This window comes from Belonocnema kinseyi, chromosome 7 (genome assembly GCF_010883055.1).
Source record: "Belonocnema kinseyi isolate 2016_QV_RU_SX_M_011 chromosome 7, B_treatae_v1, whole genome shotgun sequence".
Classification (NCBI taxonomy): domain Eukaryota; kingdom Metazoa; phylum Arthropoda; class Insecta; order Hymenoptera; family Cynipidae; genus Belonocnema; species Belonocnema kinseyi.
Window position 1 is genome coordinate 110,306,618 of NC_046663.1, and position 18,034 is coordinate 110,324,651.

An 18,034-nucleotide genomic window follows, 5' to 3' on the forward strand; every position below is an offset into this window, starting at 1 on the left:
AAAGTGATAACATCGAAATGGGTTCAAGAGGAAAGAAGTTTGCCCTAATCTGGTGGCTGCAAGCAAAAGGAAAAATGCAAACCAGCGATAAGATTTTAAAGATAGTTATAGAGAACCCAGATCCAACCCCCCTTTCCCCAAAGGTATCAAACACACGAGAAGAAACGTCAAAAGAAAAAGGTAAGAAAAGTACAAATCTTCTGTATTGAGTTTCTTCTGTACCACAAAAAATAACTCCAAATTAGTTACCACAGATTCTGAAGAAATAGATTCTCCTTTTACGCAATTTTCTTTTGAATTGAAGAATCACGAAATTGAATGATTTCAGTTTAAATATTTAGAAAATAGAGCAATGTCAAAACCTTAAAAATTGAATATTTTAGGATTAGATCATTGAATATTATTTATACTTAAAATCGTTCAAAATTAAATAATTAAAAATGGCAAACTTTTGAATTTGAATAATTTGAATTTTGAACAAGCTAATTAGGCGAAAAAAATCTACTCCAGAACCTTGAAACTGAAAGAATTCGAATTTTATTTTGAACTGACAAAATTTATATTCACCAGAAATTATGATGTTAAAACTATTTTTTTAATCAAAGCCTTTAAAATTTCAATTATTTGTGTTTAATTTAAATCACATGAAAACTACTAATTTTTAAATTGCTAATTAAACTTTCCCAAGTTCAACCAACCGAATTCAGCCAAACCGACTTTGATTACCGTTGACTTGCAACCACTCTTAATAAGATCGCCGATGGTTATAAATATATACCAAAGATTTGGATGTTACATTTACTTAAATTAATCAATTGTTTTTTCAAAATGTCATATTTTTAAACCAATTTATTTCTATATGCCGAAGGTCGATCACTCCAATATTCCTGATACATTCACTAAATATTCCCATACACGTATTCTTTCAATATTCTTGGTATTTTGGATATTATTTCTAATATCAGATATTTTTCATATTTCAAAATATTCCGAAATATCCCGAAATTCTAAAAAAAGTCAAGAAATTTCAAAAAAGTTGATGTATTATTGTGTATTAACAAAATATGTTCAAGTGTTTAAAAAGATTTTCATGAATTTCAAAATAATTGAACGTGATTTAACAATTCATTTGAATTAAAAAAGATTAAAGTTTATAAATGAATTTCAAAAGATTTCAAGTAATTTTAAAGAATTTTACAAGATTTTAGTAGAATTCCAAAAAGTACAAGTATTTTCAATAGATTTTAAAGATTTAAAAATACTTTGTATGATTTCAAGAGATTTTTAGTCGTTTGAGGGATTTTCTGACATTTCAATCGATTTAATATAGTTTAACATTTTTCAAAAATTCAAAATAGTTTAAGGATCTTCATGTAATTTTAAAATATTTTTATGTATTGAAAGAGATTTTCAGGAGTTTATAATCGAATTTCAAAGTTTTCGAATTATTTAAAGGAGTTCAAGATATTTTTAATGAATTTAAGGGACTTCAAGTAATTTTTAAACATTTTCAAGGAATTTCGGTAGAATTTAAATGAGTTTTAAGATTTTAAGGTAATTCTAAAATATGAATAATGTTCTTGCATTCTTGAGAGTCTGTTAAATCTTTTGAAACCTTCGAAAATTTGTGGAAATCCTTTAAAATGTATTAAATTTCTGAAAATATATATTGAATTTTTTTTAATCTTTTAAAATATCATGAAATATTTTTGGATTAAGTTTAAATCCTGATTAAGCACATAAAATTTATAATAATAATTTGTAATATTTCTGAAATCTAAAATCTTAGTGCATATATTATTATAAGCGTACCAAATTTGTTACAGAATGGGTCACAAAAATTTGCAGATGGCTTTGCACAGCTGTAGATTATATTTCAGATTTTTTTTGCATACTTCAAGCTAGGCTAGTCGACAGGCTTTAGAGTTTAGGCGTTAGGAATGCGAAACTTATAGGATTCGAACCCTTGCGGCGAATAAAAACTTTCATAGCGTGCGATTATAAATAGTGTAGTGATTGTGTAATAATAAATAATTGTGTCCTCAATAATGTGAACAATTATTAGAGTATACTAGTAATAATATAATAATACAGAAGATTAATTTTTTTTTGGTGAAGAATCGGTTAACATTTATTAAACTACCCAGCGTTTCCTCTACTATAGGATTAGTTCTATAAAATTTAATTTATATTTTTTCCGTGTGCAAAATAACTTGAAACATTACGCAAATGACAGTATGTCTTCTTCTTGCTCCATTTTATTAATTTTTCGTCAAATAATTTTATTCTGTACAGGAAGGTACAGTGTTGAGCGGTGAATTAGAAACAAAAACTAAGGCTCTATTTGATGCCCCAAATGGAAGATTCGGAAATTTGTGCCCATAAGAGCGCTAAAGTAGGGGCAAAATCGTGTGGCAATATCCTCTCCTTTACAACCTTAGCCCCTACAAATATTTGTGTGAAGAGTCTCAAAGTAGGGGCTATATTTCGACTCGGATTCTCCTGATGGAAAATTAGCACATTCAACAAAATAAAAAAATTCTTACTCTTTCGTTTCAATCTGCCCTCAGCGTGCAGACATTTTAAATTTCTCCACCCAACCTGTATCGCCATCTGAGGAACATTTTATGATTCTTCTAAATAAAATGGCGCGAATTGACGACTACGGACGCGAGTAAACTTCTCAGTGACCGGTTGTTATTATGATCATAATCAAAAAATAGATATTTGAATCTTATAGGTATGTGATCATAACAAACGTCTTATATTATATTTAGGACAATTTCTTCAGTCAGTGACTCTGCGAAAAGTTTATATTAATTTTATAAAATTCAATAATGTATGGTGGAGACAAAATAACCTTAAAACATTTGTTCATTTGAAGAAGTACAAACTAGATAAACTAAATTGATATATCAAAGTAAATAAAATTTGGTTATTAATAATAAGGCTGCATCTCTCAAAAATCAAAATATATCACATGCACTTTCATTACAATGATATGAATATTCAATATTCTCATGCCCTCTTTACATTAATGATTTTTCTGTATTTACAGCAGAGTCGCCGAATCTTAACATTGTACAATAAAAATCTAGTTATCATAATCAAAGAAAAATAATTTATTACTAAAATTTCCTTTAAAATTGACGATCTTGACTTTTCAAAATATTGTAGGTTATGTTCTCTACTTATATGTGCTGTGTGGTTGTCTCCATTCTGGTTTTCATTTATATAGTTAAGATAAATACCCCAGAGTATTTTAAAGGGTACAAGATTTAGCTTTTGATTTAGTCTTCACCTTATCTTCAAATTCCCATTTTGAGCAATATTTTTTTTTTAACTGCCAATATTCCAGAATCGAATTTTTCAGAATTAAAAGACTTACATCAATTTATAATATATCAAAGGTATTTAATTTTAATGTATTAATGATTCTAGATTATTTATAAATCTACCATATGAACTAGGTTTACAATTAATTACGAATCCACGGCTGCACTATGACTCTCACAGAAATGGAGCCTTTAAGGATTCACTTGGATTCCCTGGAAATGGCAGGAAAAATGGTCGACAAACACATTGCAGCAGATAGCAATTTTCCATCTTTAATTAACCTTATGAGATATACTGTACAAGGTATTATTTTTAATTTGCTATTCTCTTCCAGAAAATTGTTACCTATGGTGGGCTCGGTTTAAGTTCAGCCTCAAGAATATTTTGAGAACAAAAATTAAAATTAAAAAATATCTGGAGTGAATGCTAAATAAACTTAATTTTTTGTTGAGTTTTTTAAAATTTGGTAAAAATAACTCCAAAGCAGTGCTTTTGCGGCTTAGACTCTGTCATTTGGTATCTAAAAAAGTATCTAAACATTGGATATCCAGGGCCTATTAATTTTTTGAATGAAGTGTAAAATTACAATTTTCATCAGTTTAAAAAATACTTGCCACCTTCAGAATATGCTGCTTCAAAAATGCCGGAGAAAAAGTGCAAGTACTACAAGTTCCCCAAAAAAAGTGTAGCTCAAAAACACAATTTTTTGAAGTACATTTCCCAATTGCACAAATGCTATAGAGCCATTTATCGAGGGTATAGTGAAAAATAACAACGTAAAGAAAAAATCAAATAAATAAAAATGACTTAATTATTGTTAATTCCATAATCAAATAATGAATATTAAATACGTAGTTGAGATTTAAAAAAGTATGAGGAAACTTTGTTCTCGTTTTCTTGATCTTAAAAGTGAAAAGATTAGTCATTCTAATTCGCAAGCGCACAAAGTTCCTGAATAAATAAATATTTGAAATATAGTAATCGTTAGATATAATCATGAAGTTTAATTTTTAGGTGACCTAAAACGTACTATCCCAATTCATAATCGATCGAAGTTGTCACCAATTATCGGATTTTTTATTTAAATGATACTAAATCCACCTTTTTCAAATAATCCACTTATTTGAAAAAACTCTGTGACTCTTCCCACACATTGTAGTAAGATTTATATATAAAGAATGAATTAATAAGTAACTGAATTTGTGGTTTAAAGATTTGGATCGAACCAACGTAATATATTTTAAAAATGGAAAATATATGAGAAATATAGACTTTTTTCAGTTATAAGTTGAGAGTACCTATATTTTTATACTACTGATTTTATTTTAATATTGGTTAGAATTCACTATTTATCAGCAAAAATATCTGGCGATTATCGACAACTGGCGAATCTTCGGAGATTGGTCGCATTACCCTACTAGTTTCAAAAGTTATATTTTTCTGACAAAGTTACCAGCAAAAAAATGTAGTTTTTGTGAAATAGAGTTTTTCTTGTGCATTGTGTAAGAAAATAGCCAGAATATTTGTTAAAGAAGACTTAATTCAAATCAAATCTGAAATACCACGTCTGAAATATCTAATTTTATGAAAGCTTGTTAAAAAGTCGCTTTTTGTAAATATCACGTGTTTACTGCACTTTCCGTAAAAAGTTTTTCTCATAATAATAAAAAGTACATTAACAGTGCACGAAATTATCCGAAAATCTCGAAAACTTTGATAATTCCTCAAATATATCCATAATAATTAGTTCTCTTTAAAAATTTTTTTTTTTTTTTTGAATAAAAAAAAGCACAGGGTATGACAAAAATTAAAGAAGCAAATGAATAACGAACAAACAAAATTTTACTATATCGATAATATTATAAAATGTTGAAAACTTACTTTTTAACGAACTTTCATCAAAGTTGGAATTTTTCAACACTATGATGTCGGACGCCTACGAGATATCACATTTTTCTTTATTTTAGGCTTGCTTGAAATTAATTCTTATTTAATTCATATTCTATCTTTTTTGTCTACAGTGTACAAGATGTATGCTATTTCACAAAAACTAAAACTACATGTCTTTTGTTAAATTTTTCAGAGAAGTATAAATTCTATTAAACTATATGAGTTAAAATAAATTTTGGTTTTTAAGTGAAATTTAAAGCAATTAGATTTCTGTCATGACAAGTTTAAAGTATGATACTCTGAAGTAGAGAAATGTATTTTTTTTTTAACTGATAAAAACTCAAATTTGCCTAATTTTCCACATTTAAATGGTTTTTGGATTTCCGAAGATTTTTTAGTTCACATATAATTTTTTTAGATGTGAGCTGACAAAGTTTAAACAGCAAGAGAACCATGTTGGACATTTTTTATACGAAACTATACAAAAGAGTTCCTATGAGATCCTAATTGTAGCCCATAATGGAATTGAAAAAAAAAATTGTACTAAGATCAAAGCTTCCAAGAGTCAGGCATTTTAAACAAAAATAGCAAAGATCAGGAAATTTCTGTAAGAAGTAACTGTAAAAAATAAGGTTGATAGAGATTAGAAATTATTTATTGGTGTTCACCTAGAAGTTTTATTAATTCAGTCTGATTACTTTTAATTCCTTGAAATTCTTTTGAACTTTCTAAATTTATTAACCTCTAGTTAATTCAATGGATTAAAAAATGTTTTATTTAATTGATCCTGTGGGCCAATTAATAAAATGACCTAAGGATTTGAAATATTTTAAGGTATCTTTTCAAATACCTTGGCATTTTCAGGAGCCTTAACAAAATTTAAAAGGATTTAAAAGATTTTGAAGGGTTTGGAATATTTGAGGTAATTTTACAAGTTTTTAAGTTATTTTTAATTTATTTAAGTAATTTAATGGAATTTCAAATTATTTGCAATATATTAGAGAATGTTGGAAGATTCCCTGGCGTTTTCATTTAAACAATTTCACAGGATTTTGAAGGGGTTTAATAATTTTAAGGGATTTTGATATTTTAATGGATTACATAGAATTTATTCACAAAGAGTGAGGGGTTTCGTAGCGTTTCTAAGATTTGAAGAAATTTTCAAATGTTTTTTTTTTTAATTCATCTGAAATTCGCTCGCATTTATGATTAATTTACCCTCAACTCTTAAAATTTGTTTGAATTCTTCTAAAATTGCTCAATTTTATTTAATTCAATTTTTCAAATTTTTTAATAATTTTCAATTCACTTGATTGCTTTTTAAATTTAGCTTTATTTTCAAAATAAATTTCATCTAATTCTTCTCACTTTCCTTAATATGCTCTAAATTCATTGAAACTTTGTTGTAATCAATGGAATTTTTTCGACTTTTAAAATTGTACCTATAAAATTCATTTGATTTATTTGAATTTAGCTTGGATTCTTTTATTGTTAATAGTCTCTTCTTTGGTTAGAAATTAGTAGGGTTTCAAAGATTTAAAGAGATTTAAAGTTTTTCGTCTAATGAATTTATTCTAAATTTGTTACCCTTTGAACGCCAAAAAAAAGCCTATGAGTGTTATAAAATGTACCTTTTGATCCCTTCATTTTATCCTTATAAAGACTGAGAGGCCTGTTGCTCTAAAAACAATCAAGCGGCATCACTGAAATTATACAAAAAAAAAAAAAGAAGAAGAGAGGTACCAATTCTTTCAATCGAAGAAATAATCTAATCTTTGAATTTTAATATTTCCCAGGTGGTCCAACAGTAAGTGGCCTCGATGTTTATGATTATCCAAACTTGAATGGCTCCAGTTTATTGAATGTGAACCATATGAGAATCCACAGCAAAATTCCTTTGCCTTCAGAAGTCATGGAACATTTTGGACGTATCCTTTTGAATATTGAAAAAATATCGTTAGAAATGTATTTAAATTCGTTTTTTATCGGTAGGAATATAATTTTATTTTAAGATCCGAATTGTCTACCTTAACATAATTATAGATATGCAATGTCATTGTATGATGGGAATATTCACAGAAATCTCGAAGGCCTGGCTGACCATCGACAGCGATATTTACGTCTGGTCCTATGAAAACGAGTATGTTCTACTAAAATGTCATTCTAAAATTTTAAAAACCTCAACAAATCAACTATATTTAATTGAGTTATAAATATTATGTGATTAATTTAGATCCGATGTGGCATACTTTGACGGGTTAAATGAAACAATCATCAGTGTCGGTTTAGTTAAACCAAAACCTGCAATATTTCAAAGCTACGTGAAATACTTACTAATATTAACGACCACTGTTGAAATTACAGTCCTCGGTGTCACTTTATCAGAAACTAGCGACGGTAAAATTACTAGACACTAAAAAACTGTGAATGAAAATTATCTTTAATCCATTAATAATTTTCAAAGCAATTCTTATAATTTGTCAGGCTCGCAAGGAGAAATCCAACTAGTCCCAGAACCAATTTTCACAGTCACAACAGATGGAATTGCCATCACGACTGTAGCAAATACAAATAGTGGTCGAATTTTTCTTGGTGGCAGGAACGGTTCTCTTTATGAAATATATTACCAAGTAGGTTGAGTTTTGCCTTTTTTAAACTGGAATGTTTTCTGATAATACAAGAACTTTATAAAAGATCAAAATGTTTCTGTATCTTATTTCGAATGGTCAAAATTTCATACGCAATCTGGTGCCACAAATCAGAACTGAATAGTGTATTTCGAATTTCAAAGATGCACTTTAATTTGTGCATATACAAGCGTTTTTACAGGGATTTTAAGCAGGCAAAACATTGCATTATTTTCGCATTATTTTATGTAAAAAATGGTGTTTCCACTAGCTTAATGTTGATCTAGCCGAACAATGCTGTAAAACGTACCAAACGTGATTTTACAGCGAATTCGCCTCATACGTGCAAGAAGAATAAGATTTTAAAAATGAGTTTTTGTTACATTTGTTAAAACCAAAAAGTAAAAAAAATTTTTTTTTTAATATTGATAATCATATTTCAGTAGCCCCAAATAAACCACCTGCAATTATGCAAGGAAAATAAATTAAAAAAATTAAATCACTGGTAATTTGTTTTAAACCATTTTTTAAAGTTTAAATATAATAATTGGGGGCGCTAAATGAGCCTTAACATAGAGGAATAAAATACATTTTGTTTAATTCATTTTCAGTAGGTTTGTTTTAAACATAAATTGTCTAGACTTCTTTTTAAGTTTTAATAATCATATTCTGTGAGGCCTAAATTATTATATCGGGTGAATTAAAAAAAAAATTAGTACGTTTTACAGCACTGTTCAAGCAGCTTAACATTAAGCTAGCGTAAACACCATTTTCTAAAAAATATAATAGAGCCCTAAATTTGGGATTGGGTGCCCAATTGAGTCCTACATTTTTACGATTTTTGAGTGGAGTTTAAAGCAAGTTTTCGTTAATCAATATAAGTTTTTATCAAAAACACAGTGTTTCAGATGGAATTTCCATCCTAAGCAGTGAAAACACATTTCTTGACAAAAATGTACTATTTATTATAATTTTTAACAAATTATAAGTCTAGATTAACTTATTTTGAAGCAAATATGAACCATCGTAAAAAATGTTTCAAGCGCGCACTTTTATAGTTCCGCTTTTCTGCATCAGATGACGAAATCCTTGACCGCTATTCTCAATCATTAGCTATTTGTTATTAAAAATTATTTGTTTTGCAGGCAGAAAGTAGTTGGTTTGGCAAACGTTGTAAAAAGATAAACCATTCAGAAGGTCCGCTTTCCTTCCTCGTTCCCTCTTTCGTTTCCATCGCCTTGAGCGAGGAGGAGGCAATTATACAAATTTCAGTCGACGATTCTCGAAATATTTTATACACCCTCGGAGATAAAGGGACAATATCCGTCTGGGATATTGACAATGGAGGCGCTTCTAAAATCACATCAATGTCTCAATCATGCCTCGTTCAACATTCAATTCACGCCGTTAAGTGCGTATTTCTATTATTTTTTCAATTTAACCTCTGCAAGAAAAAGGATAATTTGCAATTTTGTATTTACAGGACCCTCGATAGTAACAATTTCCGACCTCTGGTTAGCATATCGGCGATAAGTGAATCAGAATCAGTACATCTGAATCTTGTTGCGGTCGCAGCTACCGGAACAAGATTTTATTTTAGCTGCAGTTCCGTTTCTAATCCTTGTAGCAGACCACAAGGTTTTCAATTAATCCATGTGAGATTACCGCCAGGTTATGCAGCTAATGCGCCGATTATAAGGCCGAGAAAAGTTCAAATGGCACATTACAGGAAAGGTTCGCACTTTTAGATCTTTTAATTTTATATTTCATATAGGGGCTTAATCTGTTTTTTAATGAAACTGCGAATTGTTTTGAAATGCGGCAACTTATGGTTGAGATATAACTACCGACAAAGATATTGTAGATGCGATACCGAGCAGACGTGAAAGTTTTCACCGATGAAATCTGACAGCAGTAGAAGTAAGCAGGAGAGAAAAAATCTTCCCGCGTCCAGTTTATAGTATATTTGCTGCTAAGAATCGCATTCAGATCTTAAGACTTATTATTCATGAAAATGATTAAAATTAATGTGCAGTTGTGAAGGTGGGTCGACCATTTCGCCATCTGGTGGCAAACTTTAGAACTAGAAAGAATAGCTTGAATTTCAAAGACGCAGTTTAATTTGTGCATAAAATTTTTTTATGATTGTTTTGTGGAGTTTAAAACAAATGTTGAATACTCAAAATAATTCTTTATCGAAAACAAAGTATTCCGACTGGAATTTCCATCTTATACAATAGAAACAGAAGTTTGTTTTTAAAAATGTTTTTATACGAAAAGAAATTATTGTATTATATTACGTATGTTTTAATTCATTATAAGCTATAATACACGATTGGAATTGAAACAAGAATTAAAACCTAACCTACTTTTTTAGTTATGTTTTTTGGCACCATAAGGGGAATCGCAGTTTAGCCATTCCAATTGTGAATTCGAGTTTACAATAGTTTTACACACTTGCAGATTTTCTGCATGAATTCTATTTCATAATATTTACCAAATACGGAATATTCTATTTTAAATTATCTTACAATAATAAAAATTCTTTTTTTAGGAACTCTAATATTGACTTGCGGTGGAGATTCGGAAACCGTATGGTGTTTAACGAACGATGTTTTCCCCTTCACAAATTTTTTGGCGGAAACGCAAAGTATTCTTCCATTGGACAGTCCGGTGTGGTCGATGGCTGAAATTCTAGGGGAACCAGCCATTCACATTGAAAAACAAAGTCTGTCTCAGGGCGATCCTCCGCTTTTGGTCAGGCAGCACATGGAACCACCTAGAAAATTTATTTTCCTCACTGCACAGGTAACTATAAATTATTTTATCTGTTAATAAGTGTTTGGCAGTAATGTAAATTATGATTTTTTTATATCTTGATCAACATCTTGATTTTTAGTTTCTTTTTTTTTGTGATATCGCACTCCTTCGTAATGCAGAAACAATGAATTTCATCAGTGTCTTCTTGTTTATCGTATACGTTTTTGGAACCACAATGTTGACTTGATTATTTCCACATACAGTAAAACCTCTCTATAGCCGAAAAAGTAGCGCCCCTAGCGGAGTTTCCTATAAGTAAATACAGTGGTGATCAACTTGTTAGTAAAAGAATTTAAGAATTGAGTTATAAAATTTGCAAGTTACGTTTGGTCTGCGTTTTGCAGATAAAAGTAAATCATCCAATCCTTTGCAAATTCTTTTCAAATCACTTCACATAATTCGTAACACTACTGTATATCCTGCAAAATATCATATCGACTTATAGACACGTGATTAAGGTTTTGATGCTCCTCCAAATTCTCAAAATAGCATGTTTTATAATATTCATCGCTTCACAGCCATAAATTTATTTTACTCTAAAAAATGTTGAATAATAGAGAAATAATGATATTTTTCTAATTCTCAAGCGACACGTCCAGGCTTTTGTTCAATAAAAAGTAGTTTGCTTGCAACGTTCAGTTACGTACCGTAACCCTTATCATGCACACAGGTGGTGAGAAAAAACTCCTCTGTCAAGTTACAAAAAAGTCTTGGTCAAAAGTCATGTTTACAATTTTTTTCAGACTGTTCATTGCTGGTGAATATGTACATTGTTTTTAGGTTAGATTTTTTTGGGCAGTTATTTTTTATGTAATTGTAATTTATCTTTTTTGTCTTTGTTTAAACATGTCTTTCGACACTAAATGAAGCGATGCAAACAAACCATTCTTTATTGAATTAAAGTCTGGAAGTGTCACTTGAGAATTAGAAAAATATCATTATTTTCCTAAGTCTCAAAATTTTGCATTCATCAATCCTGGACGTAAAAAAAGCTTGAAATCCAATGTCTCTCTATAATTTAGATTATTTAACCCCGCATATTTTTAACCTATATTATTTATGATATATGTGCTAGAATGTCACTCGACCAATTTAATGGTATAATATTTGGCGGCCTTATAATCTGAAAAATGTAAATATTGGGCTAAAATTTTGGGAAAATGTTCAAATACATATAAAGACACACCTGCGCACTTTACTTACATTTTTCAGGTTATCAAGCTGCTAAATATTAGACCATTGGAATTGATCACGGTGTCGTCCTGATTTACTTTGGAGAATCACTGGCTCCAAGTTGATTCAAATTGGTCAGTTGATCAACCACGCATTAGTTTTTTCCCGCCCAATTATACCCTCGAGTTTAGATTATGGAGAGATTGTATTGTATTTGGATCTGAATTATAGGTTGCAATTGTAGCAAACTAACTGATGAAGGTTGAATTTTTAAGGTGCATTTGAATTTAAACATAAAAGTGGTTTTATAATTTTTCTACGGAATGTAAAACTAATAGTAAATATTAAAATAAGTTTTGTATGGAAAATAGTACTTCAGATGGAATTTTTATCATATGCAGTGAAAACAATTGTTTCCTAGAAAAAACTGTTTGTTCTAAACAAAAATATATTATTTTACAATACCATGTAAGTTTTAACACTTTACAATAATGTATAATGTATTGCAACTTACATGATAGAGTAAAACAGATTTTTTTAAATAGAAAAACCCGTTTTAACACAAAACGTGTTTTCACCTAAAATTATGAAAATTCCATTTGGAGAACATTGTTTTCGATAAATATTCATATTCATTATTCACTAATTGTTTGAAACTCCACCAACAAATCGTTAAATCACTTTTATGCACAAATTGAAATGCATCTTCAAAATTCGACTTCATAGGCTAGTTCACATTTCGGCCGGGCTAAAATTATAGATGGCGTCTTGGAGTTATGTGGTTCCCGATAGAGAACCCTAGCGCCGACGTGTGTAATACGTATTGAAACGCATTCTCACATTTGAAAAATATTCTGATCGAAGTTTATATTTTTATACATTTATTTTCAGTATGATTATTTATAATATTATAAATAAATAGTATATTGAGCAACGAGTGCGAAAAGTCGCCGATTGCCCATGAGTGGACTCATGGGGTGGAGACCTCCGACAAAAATGTATCATCTACTAATTTATACACTCAGAGAAAAAGTTATTTTGAATTAAAAGCATCGTTCTCATGTATGTTTTGTTTCGAACCACATGAACAGTGTTATCAAACAAGCTGAATTATTTGATTGCAAGATTACGTGAAGTTTGCCTCAAAAGGATAATATTTCCTGCAAAAAGACTGATTACCGTGAAGAAATTTCAAGGTCGTTTAGGATACGAACTTTTAATAGACTGCAGTAATAATTCCCTGGGGCATTCTGCGGTTGCTAAACAGACGTGCGAAGTTGCATTTCTTACGCACGTATAACAAAAAAGGGCCTTCCATACGAGAGACACCCTTTATATTTTCATCCCTTTGCGTATTTATTGAGACAAAAAACCGTATTTGAGTAATTACTTGACGCTTCTACGAGTAATATCTTGCTGAAAATAATTTATTGCGTGCTTATTCCTTGGTACATGTTTCTCAAATATTAAACTTGTACAAATCAACCATGAGCCATTGATAAATCAAGAACAAATTTTTAAATTAGCTATATATATATATCCAAGAAATCATTCCTTTGCAAAAAAATTTGATGGTCCTAAAAAGGACCGATTGGAAATAGCCTGAAATTAAAAAAACATACCGTAAGGTCAAATTCATAACAATCATAGAAAAGGGTGATTCCGAGTAAAACGCCTACTAGACAACATCTCTTTCGCACTAGTAGATATGAATATAATATGAATTCAACCTTGCTATATAAATTATTCCTTTGAAAGAAAAATTTGACAATACGAAAAAGAATCGATTCGAAATTTTATTTGCTTTCGTCACTCATTCCTTATTTACCTGTTTTTTTCTTTATTTTATCAGAAATCTCTTAACTCTTTTTTTCCTGTTTGAGTGCTTTGCGCTCTTGTTTCCTGTGGATCTGCTCCAACACGGCATTGTAAAGAGACACTTTGACTAATATTCTAATCCTGTAGTCTCGCCTCAAACTTGCCTTTTTGCGAAGAAGTTCGATCCACTCCTTGGGCTTCTGCAGTTCCTTGTTCTTTTTTATGTACAGAGGTGTGGTGTCGATTTTTGGATGTCTCTCCATTTTGCTCAATGGAATGTAATTGGTATATTGGTAATGAAGGTTAGTTTAAAAAACATACAGCTTTTATATTAAGCTCCCCGCCAGGTCGTCTATCTCTGACATCCCTTCCATTTGAGACCTCAACAAATCAGAGTAAGGGCCTGTGCCAATTGGTGTATTCACTCACGCCAATCTGACGTGTCCCAAAGAAAAGGTGCTATCTCGGCTGAACAAAATAGAAAGTTTCCCTACTTCAGAGGGCGCTGGTATTCCTTATACTATTTATATGGGATTTTAATTTCCTTTTAATTTCGTCCTATCGAAGTAGCACCTTGTAATATGAATGTTTGGAAAGATATTTTCCGCACATAAACCATAATATCAAATATTTCCTGCCATGTTGTACTTTTATTTATTGTTTTTTTTTTTGTCGCAGAAGATAGTAAAGTAAGAAAAATATATAAATTGAATGTCATCTGGCTGCATTTGTGTAGAAAAAATCCAAAATATTTGAAAATTTATCGTAAGATAATTCTGCTGTCCCCCAAATGCCTCCGCTCTAGGCTACAGCCTATGTCGACAAATTGGAAATCCGATTATGAGCATATAGTCCAGTCAATGAAGGATTTGAGAAAAAAATTCGTAAAAGTAGCATTTTTTTCGCAGATACGTTGGAAATGGCTTTATAAAGATATTGTAAAATGTCCCCAAACATACGTGTACGGCAAAGTTCCGAAATTCTGGAAAGTGTTAAACAATAACATATTTTTTTAAAATTACTCGAGAACTGTTGATTTTAGCTCGAATATGGTGATGTGAAAAAATGTTCATAATTTTATAGGACACAAAAAAGGTTCTATCTATTGTGGACGTATTGTCAACGGCTGCGCTATTAAATTGGATTAGCTGCACAATTCTTCTATTTCTGAACAAATAAAATAAAATCTCAAATATCCTGGAAAAAACGTCGGAAATATATCAGCCGATTTGTACTGGAGCAAATGCAGGTTCCTATTAACAAAAAAAAAACGACTAAGTCATTTGCATGACAAACTATCAGTATAAAATGAGCTCAACTCCAGTGTACAATTTGATATGTTTAAGGGGATGCTTTTGAGATGAAACTTCTTGTAAGTGTTCCTCCACTTTCATACAATACATTTTCCAATTTGTAGGCCAGAATAATAATATTTAGGGCCTCTTTTAAAGCTTTAAACAAGTAAATTTCAAAATTTAAGCTATGATATCGGAAGCAGCGGTGATTATGAGTCCTAATGGCAGGAATGGGAGCGAGGGCGAGAACGGTTACCTCTTTCGATGATATTGAACCCTTCGAAATTTTTTTGCTCACTTTTCCCGACAATAGGATTAACCTTCGGGTGGCCGTGGCGTCACTGCAATGCAGGTTCTCAATGAGGAAAATTTCAAAAATAAAAATAAAATTATAAAATAAAATTAATGCAATGCACATTAAGCCATCTGTTTATTTTATGAAAAATATATTCTTCTTGATAATTTGAATAAGAGTAATTACAAAAATATCCTTAAGAACCTATAAAAAATCATAATTACAAAAATGAATTTTTTATTTTCAAACGCAGTGAATAAGACAATTAAGAATAAATATAACATAATTTTGAAATGTCCATAACTCGAGTTAATTTGTACTTTATTCCCTAAGCACTAGAAAATGGTGATGGAATTTACTTCACACGTAGAAGTTAAAAACTTTTCATCTTTTTACATTCTTATTTAGGCATTAAATCTACTATGTCAAGATTCTTTTTGGTAATGTTAACAACATTCTATTGAAGGAGACTGGGAAAATATGGCGCTCCCGCAAAACACGCTTTTTATTATTGCTTGCGATGAGCATGCGATAACTCCGGGAAAGATCGTCTGCAATTCAAAATCCAAAAGTACAAGTATTAGAGTTGCTACAGGTCTGATAGTTCCGGAAAATTAGGGAATGCCAGGGAAAACATAATAGAGTCCGGGCATTTTCGATAAAGTGAAATTATTTATATTTCTACGATTAAAAATCGCAACTATTTAGTTGCAAATAAATCTGTGTTTGTTAAGGATTCAAATTATTTGCTTGAAAATCCTTTTCATTTCGCTGAATTCAACTATTTTTTGTATAAAATTTTGAATTGCAGACAATCGTTCCAGAAGTTATCATGCTCATCGCAAGCAATAATAAAAAACGTGTTTTGCGGGAGCGCCATATTTTCCCAGTCTGCTTCGAGTTATAGACATTTCAAAATTATGTTATATTTATTCTTAATTGTCTTATTCACTGCGTTTGAAAATACAAAATTCATTTTTGTAATTATGGTTTTTTATAAGTTCTTCAAGATATGTTTGTAATTACTCTTATTCAAATTATCAAGCAGAATATATTTTTCATAAAATAAAAAGATAGGTTAATGTGCATTGCATTAATTTTATAATTTTATTTTTATTTTTGAAATTTTCCTTACTGTGAACCTGCATTGCAGTGACGTCACGGCTATCCGAAGGCCAAATCTATTGTCGGGAAAAGTAAGTGAGAAAAATTAATGGACGTGAAGGAAACTAGAGAAGTATGCGAGGGCAGAAAAGTACGGCGACAAATAGTTAAGAAAAAGAGTGTCTGTAGAGGGCATTTCTCCTGAAACAAAAGACCTTGATACTAATGGGTGGGAGTGGGGAACCTCACATGGAGGCTTTTTGAGGCTCTTCACTTGGAGTGATTGCTAGAGAGATAGATTTATAATTTATAATCTGAAATAATATCAGTAGCACAGAATCTTCAATGCAGATTATTTAATCAAAAATTCCACACTCTTCCCTAATCCCCTGCATACACCCTTTCTAAAACAATTCCTCTTTTTTTCCCCTCATGTCAAAAAAATTTCCCTTTTTCTCGGACTGAATTCATAGAACCCAATAAGAAAATCCAAGGATTTTGTATCTAAAGTTAATTCTTTTTAATTGAAACGTATATTATTATATTTCTGGTTCAGAATTCACATCTTTTGGTCGAAAATTCAACCGTTTTGTTGAAAATTCATCTTTTTTAATATAAAATTGGTTCTATTGGATAAAAAATTAATATTTTTTCGTTGACAATTCATCTTTTTTGATTCAACTTTATTTCTTTTTATTTAAAAAGTCTACTTTTATATTTTTAGTTCAGAGTAAATCAACTTTTTTTTTTGTTAAGAATAGTACTTTTTGGTTAATTTTAATTTAACTATTTAGTTAAAAAATAAACTATTTTATCACGTACATGTTTCCGTCGGAAAATTCATCTTTATTTAATGAAAGGTAATTCTATTTATTTCAAAAGTCAGCTGTTATGTTGTTTGTTCAGCAATTATCTCTTTTAGTTCGAAATTAGAATATCTGGTAGAAAATTTAATTTTTTTTAAATCATTTTTTTTTTGGTTGAAAGTTAACTCTTTTTATTTAAAACACGCGGCATTATATTTTTGGTTTTGAATTCATGCTTTTTGGTTGGAAATTCTATTATTTTATGAATAATTTATCTATTTTTTAAAAAGTCATCCCTTTTGGCCAAAAATTGAACTGTTTTGTTGAACAACCGTCTTTCATTGATATAAAATCCGTTCTTTTGTATTGAAAATTCATCTTTTTGAAGAAATGTCATATTATTTGTTGAAATATCAGCTATTACATTTTTTGTTGCGAATTCATATTTGAAGGTTGAAAATTGAATTATTTGTTTAAATATTCAACTATTTTGTTCAAAATTTAATTATTTAATATGATCTATTATATATTCGCTTGAAGTACTTTCGCAGGTTAAACATTCAACAATGTTGTAACAAATGCATTTTTTTGTTTGTTAAAAATGCGTTCTTATTGCTTGAAAGTTAAAATATTTGGTTGCGAATACATCTGTTTGGTTGAAAATGAACTTTTTGGTTAAAAACTCATTCCTTATATTTTATGGAAAAGTCACTTTATTTCTCCTGGTTTAAGAGAAATGTAGACTCTGAAGTCTGAAAATACTTTTATAATCATTTACATGATATATTTTACCTTGCCTCAGTAAAAATTCCTATATAGGATCCTATATAGGAACATACATAGGTTCCTAAATAGTATATAGGCATAGTA

At 30.0% G+C, this 18,034-nt stretch overlaps 1 protein-coding gene across 3 annotated transcripts in view; it reads left to right on the top strand.

Annotated features, from left to right (window-relative positions):
• The first annotated feature begins 2,647 nt into the window (after positions 1-2,647).
• Positions 2,648-18,034, top strand: part of LOC117176926 (nuclear pore complex protein Nup155) — a 33,531-nt gene continuing 18,144 nt past the window's right edge. The window contains exons 1-9 of one of the 3 annotated variants that reach the window (XM_033367322.1): positions 2,648-2,740; positions 3,471-3,639; positions 7,023-7,154; positions 7,270-7,366; positions 7,460-7,623; positions 7,711-7,856; positions 8,999-9,264; positions 9,337-9,587; positions 10,408-10,661. In XM_033367322.1, coding sequence (XP_033223213.1) covers positions 3,504-3,639; positions 7,023-7,154; positions 7,270-7,366; positions 7,460-7,623; positions 7,711-7,856; positions 8,999-9,264; positions 9,337-9,587; positions 10,408-10,661 — 1,446 coding nt within the window. In that variant the 5' untranslated portion in view covers positions 2,648-2,740; positions 3,471-3,503. Of the gene's footprint in view, positions 2,741-2,832; positions 2,921-3,441; positions 3,640-7,022; positions 7,155-7,269; positions 7,367-7,459; positions 7,624-7,710; positions 7,857-8,998; positions 9,265-9,336; positions 9,588-10,407; positions 10,662-18,034 lie in introns of those variants that run through there. The other 2 variants (XM_033367323.1, XM_033367324.1) reach the window with 2 other exon arrangements.